The sequence below is a fragment of the Coffea eugenioides genome, chromosome 11 (genome assembly GCF_003713205.1).
Source record: "Coffea eugenioides isolate CCC68of chromosome 11, Ceug_1.0, whole genome shotgun sequence".
Classification (NCBI taxonomy): Eukaryota; Viridiplantae; Streptophyta; class Magnoliopsida; order Gentianales; family Rubiaceae; genus Coffea; species Coffea eugenioides.
Window position 1 is genome coordinate 36,633,529 of NC_040045.1, and position 6,926 is coordinate 36,640,454.

The 6,926-nt window shown below is 33.9% G+C and overlaps 1 protein-coding gene across 2 annotated transcripts; it reads right to left on the reverse strand.

Moving 5' to 3' along the window:
- Positions 1-4,000, reverse strand: LOC113753522 (1-aminocyclopropane-1-carboxylate oxidase homolog 3-like). 2 transcript variants are annotated; one of them, XM_027297700.1, is made up of 2 exons: positions 2,766-4,000; positions 1-489 (listed from the first exon to the last, which is right to left on the reverse strand). In XM_027297700.1, the coding sequence occupies exons 1-2, from the start codon at positions 3,621-3,623 to the stop codon at positions 241-243; spliced, it is 1,107 nt and encodes a 368-aa protein (XP_027153501.1). In that variant the 5' UTR covers positions 3,624-4,000; the 3' UTR covers positions 1-240. The 2 variants fall into 2 exon arrangements, with proteins under 2 accessions (XP_027153501.1, XP_027153500.1); XM_027297699.1 differs by lacking the exon at positions 2,766-4,000 and adding an exon at positions 1,572-2,559.
- Positions 4,001-6,926: the final 2,926 nt, after the last annotated feature.

Genomic DNA, 6,926 nt, shown 5'->3' on the forward strand with positions numbered 1-6,926 from the left:
TGTGACAAGACAATACATCAAGTGGTTGTAATTGGAGATCACATTAATTAAACACGAATGTTAAAGACAATTGTATCTCATCCAAGTCTTGGAACATCTTTCTGCATGTATACCTTGTAAGACAGAAATTTACACCATCGTATGGCAGATGGATTATTTTCTTAATGTCTTAATTTTGCTCCTAGGAATATGTGGTATACAAATGGATTATTTTCTCAATGTACAGCTGATTCTTGTGTTTCAAATTCTGTAGTAGTTTGTCAGCGTCTTGCCATCCAACTCCTTGGAGAAAAATCTTCCCATGTAATCAGAGAGTGTGAACTGCCTGTAAACAGCTGGTTTTTCAGCAGATACAAGTTCAGGAAAAGGTCCACACAGCTGATCACTAAGGCTTGGCTTCAGAAAAACAGCAACAGATACACGAGAATCTCGGAGAGGGTTTGCCAACACTCTGTGCTCCACGCTTTTGTATTGATCATTCGACATTATCTGCAAAATAGAATACAAACAGAAAAATGTGTGCAGGCTTTCACAATGTGGTTCCCTAAAACTCGAGGCCAGAGTTAAACATGAAGAGAAAAAGTAAAACAAATCCTTCCCAAGTCATTCGTTAAGCACGAAACGCATCATTTCCAGATCATGTTCGGGCATGAAAAGAAAAGCATTATAAAGCATTATCAGTGCCATAAACGAGGATCCAGATCAATTCGAGAAGTTTATTAGCAGGGGCATCACAAATCAAACTGACCAATTGGCCAAAATTGCATTACCTAAAGAAATAGAACGCAAAGGAGGCTAAAACACAACATACATCTAGTTTCTTTGTTGACTTCAATCTTGAACTGAGGCTCCCAAAGGTCAAATTGCCAGCCCCAATTCAAAAAATATGTGAAATATGTGAATGGAGAGTTCAAGATACCCCACCGAACACTGCTTTTCCTCCCTCAGCATACCAAGCATTCCAAAAAGATGCCAGATATTTCCACTTTTAAATTGCTTATAGATCTTATGCAAATAATCAAATTGGAACATTTAAGGCTTCAGATGTGGTAATAACTTCTCAAAGTAGGAAAAGTAGAGATTTGTTAAATTTGTTGGGTGTATCTCTACCAAGGATATCATCAAACTGTCTGCTTAATTCGTAATATCCAGTGTACATGTCACGTTCTTAGACTATGCAATAGTAAGCCTCATGCAGTATATTTGCTCCATTGATCAGTTGCAATCCTACTTTCTTCACTCGACTACTAATAATTCGTGCAAATATTTTATTACACCCCTAACTCATGTAAGAGAGATATTTCATCCTAGAAGCGTTTCCAGGAACTTTGTTTCACAAACTAAGATTTCAATAAGCAGGGCTTTTTGGTCGAGAGTCTCGCACTTAATAATAAAGTTCGATAATTGTGCTGTATTACATGAACTTTTGATAATAGAGGTACTTAAGTTTCAAAGTCCAAAGTATGTAGGTTTAAGATTTCGCAGTGTGAATCAGTACTTTGGCTAAAAGAATCTCGCAGATGCATAAAATTTTGAACAGGAAATATAGCTAACTTAACTTTTACTTATACCTGGAAAAGATCCCCAATATTAAACAAAATAGCACCCTTCACAGGCTCCACATCAACCCAACCCTCCCCGATTTTGACCTGTAACCCCGGCACCTCATTTTGCACCAGCATAGTCAGCAGCCTCAGGTCAGTATGTGATGTCAACCCATCAGTCAATTCCGGCTGTGGGCAATATGGATAGTAATGGGCAGCCATAACCCTCCCACCTGAAATCTCCCACAACTTATTATTACTCTTTTCCAATCCCAAACCTTCAAACAAAATTCCCATAATTTCCTCAGATATTTTCACCACTTCTTTATCCCACTCCGCCACCCCCTCCCGGCACATGACTGGGACATTTTCCCATTTTGGTGGTCTAGGAGATAAGTTCATCTGGAAGGTGTCGCGCCAGCTGGCAGCTTCTGATTGATAGAGATCAAAGTTTGTCAAGTAGGCTGGCCCACGTGACATATCCCTCGAATAATACTCCTTTTTTACATTTTCTGGCAGCTCAAAAAAACCTTGCATTGAGCTCAAGATTTTGGTGATTGATGACAATGAGACTGAGTGGTTGATGATTTGGAAGAAGCCTAGTGAAGAAGAGGCTCGGCGGACTTGGTCAACCAGGGTTGAGCGGGGTGAGAAGAAATCTATAACGGGGATGGTAGGTATCAGGCCAGGTGTGCAATTTGGATCAGCCTTTCTGGTTGGGGAAGGTTTCTGGTTTGGTTTGGGTGGGTAGGGATGAATGAAGAAGGAAGGGATGCTTTCTAGGCCACGATCAACAAGGCCTTTGACTCCGATTTTAGACTCATCAAATTGTTTGATTTCTTGAAGACGGGTGTTTTGGTTAGTCATGTCAGATTGAGGAGGAGGGTTGGCAGCTGTGGAGAGGGGAAGCATTGTACATAAGCTAGACGAAGAAATCAGGCAGAATAGGAGCCCCAAAAACAAAAAACAAAAATCTAGAGTGGTTGAATTGAACATGGAGCAAATATAATGCTTCAACTATTTTATTTGTTTAATAATTTATTCTCAAACAACATATAAAGCTACTTTATTCTATGAACACTTTTTTCACTTGCCTTTTTATCTCATGTGTATTAAATTATCTTAAAAAAATTAAATTGTCTTCAAAAAAATAGCTACCTAAACGAAAATTGTAAGAAAGAGAAAACACAAAAAAGCAAGCTTAAACTTTAAAGTTTATACCTGAAGATTATCCCCAATGTTAAACACAATTGCGCCCTCTACAGGCACCACGTCCACCCAATCTTCTCCCACTTTGACCTGCAACCCGGGCACTTCATTCTGCACCAGCACGGTCAGCAGCCCCGGATCAGTATGTGACGTCAGCCCAGCCGTCAATTCCGCCTGCGGGCAGTACGGGTAGTAATGGGCAGCCATAACTCTCCCGTCTGACAATTCCTTCAATTTATCCTTCTTTTCCAGTCCCAACCCTTCAGATAAGATTTCCAAAACTTCCTCGGATATTTTCACCACCTCTTTGTCCCATCCCGCCACTGTCTCCCGGCAGCTGAACGGCACGTTCTCCCATTTCGGCGGGTTTGGCGCCAAGCCCATCTGGAAGGTGTCCCTCCAGCTGGCGGCCTTTGATTGGTAGAGATCGAAATTTGTGGAATAAGCCGCTCCACGTGACATATCCCTGGTGTAATACTCCATTTTTGCATCTTCCGGCAGCTCGTAAAACTCTTGAATTGAACCCAAGATTTTCTTGATTGAGGCAACTGGGACGGAGTGGTTGATGATTTGGAAGAACCCCAGTGTAGAAGATGCTCGCCGGATTTCGTCAACGATCGTCGACCTGGAAGAGGAGAAGTCTATGACGGGGATGGTGGGCTTCGTGCCGGGTCTGTTATTCGGGTCTTTCGGGTTTAGTTCGGCTGGCTTGGGGTGGATGAAGAAGGAGGGAATGGCGGGTAGGCCGCGGTCAACTAGGCCTTTGACTCCGATTTTGGATTCATCGAATTGCTTGATTTCTTGGAGACGGGTGCTTTGGGTGGTCGGGTCGGGTTGAGGTGGTGGAGGGTTGGCGGTTGTGGTTGCCATGACTTTGAAATGGTGGCGGGTTTTTGCCGTTTAGATTCGGATACGGGTGTGGATAGGGGTTTGAGGGTCCTTTAGATATGGAAATTACTAATTAGAGTGGGGAGAGAAAGGGGTTGTTTCGAGGAGGTGTAATTTGGAAAATGAAAATGGTAAGAGAGAGGAAACATTGTAGACGAGGTGGACCAGAAAATTTTAAAAATATAGGGAATGGAGCAGTTGAATTGCGTGGAGCAGTTGAATTGAGTAAAAAATTCTACGAATATTCTTGTCTATCAATGCCAACTCTTTTGTCTCTTATCACAATTGTATTGCCAGCAAAGGTGTGGCATTTGTATTTTCTGTCTCTAACAAGAAACGGAAGCCACTTGTTTAGGTCCTTTAGCTTTTAGGAGGTTTATTCAACACTTCTAATCAATCTTATGTAAGTTGCTTGCATCTACACTCCACAATTTGGTTTCAAGCATTAAGATTTACTAGGCATTGTGCCCCGCGAGTTTCGCGGGGTGCCCATTATTGACTGTTTAAGAGTAATGTAAGATTTATTTAATAATTAATGTTTAGAGTGTTTTATATGATATTAGGGTTGAAATAATAAATAGAGGAACAATATATTGGATTAATATATTTATAAATAGATATAGTAATATTGTTGTGATTTGTATTTAATTTTTTAAGAGTAATAGGATGTAATCATTTTTTAATAGTTGAGATAAATTAATAATTCGAAATAATTTCGATATGTTTATTTTTATATTGTTAAATATAAGTGGAAGTAGAATAAAGAAAATTTAGGGAACAGATAATTGCTATGTGCAAGAAGCTGTAGTGGACATGTTTACTTATGATTGTTGGATAAAGTCTCCGCTAATGAGCTACGGATGATAATTGTTTTCATTGAGTAGGGTGAACAGGATGACACTTCCTTCATGTAAGAAGTGTTTTTGTGTGAATATTGGCCAACATTCTGTTATTTCTATTCCTTCTAGCTGAAAGATCCATCGAGTTATAGCATGATAGCAATTGATGACTCATATGTTGTCTGTTTGTATATGCAATGGTATATCACCAATGAGTACCTGAGATAGAAAATAGGGAAAAAATGTAGTCGTATTATGAAATGAGAGTAACAATATAGTGTATGAATTATATTGATTGGAATGTAATTTGTATGAAACTCACCAAAGATTCAAAATCGTGTGTTAGATAATGGAAGAGTTTAGTATTAGAAAAACTAAAAGAAAAGAAATATAGTGAAGAATATAAATTCATAAATATAATATATACAAATTAAGGATTTTTAACAATTTCAAATTATAAATTTAGAATCATATATTTGTATTTATTGATCGAATAATTGTTTTTTGAATCAATAAATATTGGATTGATTTATTTTTAAGTTTATATATATTAGATACATGTCAAGTACATATGATTTTCATTCATTTGTATTAATACGAAATAGCATAATCAATTTGTATATTTGACTGGATACACATAGAATTTGTATTCATTTGCATATATTAGATGCACGTAGAATTTTTAGCGATTTGCATATTTTTTTCATATTTAATATTTTTGCTAATATATACATTTTGGAGAAAATTAATTAAATTTATATACATTAGATACATGTTAAGTATATATGATTTTCATTGATTTGTATTAATACGAAACATCATAATTGATTTATATATACTGGTTGGATACACATAGAATTTTTATTCATTTGCATATATTAGATGTACCTAGGATTTTTAGGGATTTGCATTTTTTTCATATTTAATATTTTTGCTAATACATATTTTGGAGAAAATTAATAAATAAGCGAAAAAACATAAAAAGAAGGCTATTTTATGTATTAGATGTGCATAGCATTTTTAGCGATTTGTGAATTTTTTAATAGTTAATATTTTTTGTCAATATACACACTTTCGACAAAATTAATAAATAAGCGAGTTAATAAATAAGCAGATAAATATAAAGAAGGAGAGAAAATTATAAATATAGAAATAGTCTCGAAATTATAATTATTTGATATAAATAACACTTATTATATGTTAATACAAGGCAGTATTATTAATTTATATATATTAGATATAGGTTAAACACATATAATTTTCATTGATCTGCATTAATACAAAACAGTATAATCGATTTATATATATTGATTAGATACATATAGAATTTTTATTCGTTAGTATGTATTAGATATATAGAGGATTTTTAGTAACCTGCGTAATTTTTTGATATTTAATATTTTTTTCAATACACACACTTTTGACAAAGTTAATAAATAAGTGAGTTAATAAATAAGCGGATAAATATAAAGAAGGACGAAAAATTATAAACATAGAAATAGTGTCGAAATTATAATTATTTCACATAAATAACACTTATTATATGTTAATACAAAGTAGTATTATTAATTTATATATATTAGATGCATGCTAATCATATATGAATTTCATTGATCTGCATTAATACAAAACACCATAGTCGATTTTTATATATTGATTAGATACATATAGAATTTTTATTCGTTTGTATGTATTAGATGTACATAGGATTTTTAGCGACTTGCATATTTTTTTGATATTTAATACAAAACAGCATAATTGATTTATATATACTAATTGGATACACATAGAATTTTTATTCATTTGCATATATTAGATATACGTAGGATTTTTAAGAATTTGCATTTTTTCATATTTAATATTTTTGCTAATATATATTTTGGAGAAAACTAATAAATAAGCGAATAAACATAAAAAGAACGCTATTTTATGTATTAGATGTGCATAGCATTTTTAGTGATTTGCATATTTTTTAATAGTTAATATTTTTGTCAATATACACACTTTCGACAAAATTAATTAATAAGCGAGTTAATAAATAAGCGGATAAATATAAAGAAGGAGAGAAAATTATAAATATAGAAATTGTCTCGAAATTATAATTATTTGATATAAATAACACTTATTATATGTTAATACAAGACAGTATTATTAATTTATATACATTAGATATAAGTTAAACACATATAATTTTCATTGATCTGCATTAATACAAAACACTATAATCGATTTATATATATTGATTAGATACATATAGATTTTTTATTCGTTAGTATGTATTAGATATACACAGGATTTTCAGTGACCTGCGTAATTTTTTGATATTTAATATTTTTTTAGTCTCGAAAAATAGTCTTGAAAATGCAAAAGCTTTAAATTAATAATTAGTAGTTAACAAATATTATGGAAGTTACATTTTTTAAATAGAGGGAAATTACCCTATATT

Bases quoted from the DNA above. Each gene is read 5' to 3' on its own strand.
- LOC113753522 (XM_027297699.1), bottom strand. From the start codon at position 2,540: ATGTTCAATTCAACCACTCTAGATTTTTGTTTTTTGTTTTTGGGGCTC. The intron at 490-1,571 runs GTATAAGTAAAA...TCTATTTTGCAG, and splicing joins ATATTGGGGATCTTTTCCAG to ATAATGTCGAATGATCAATA.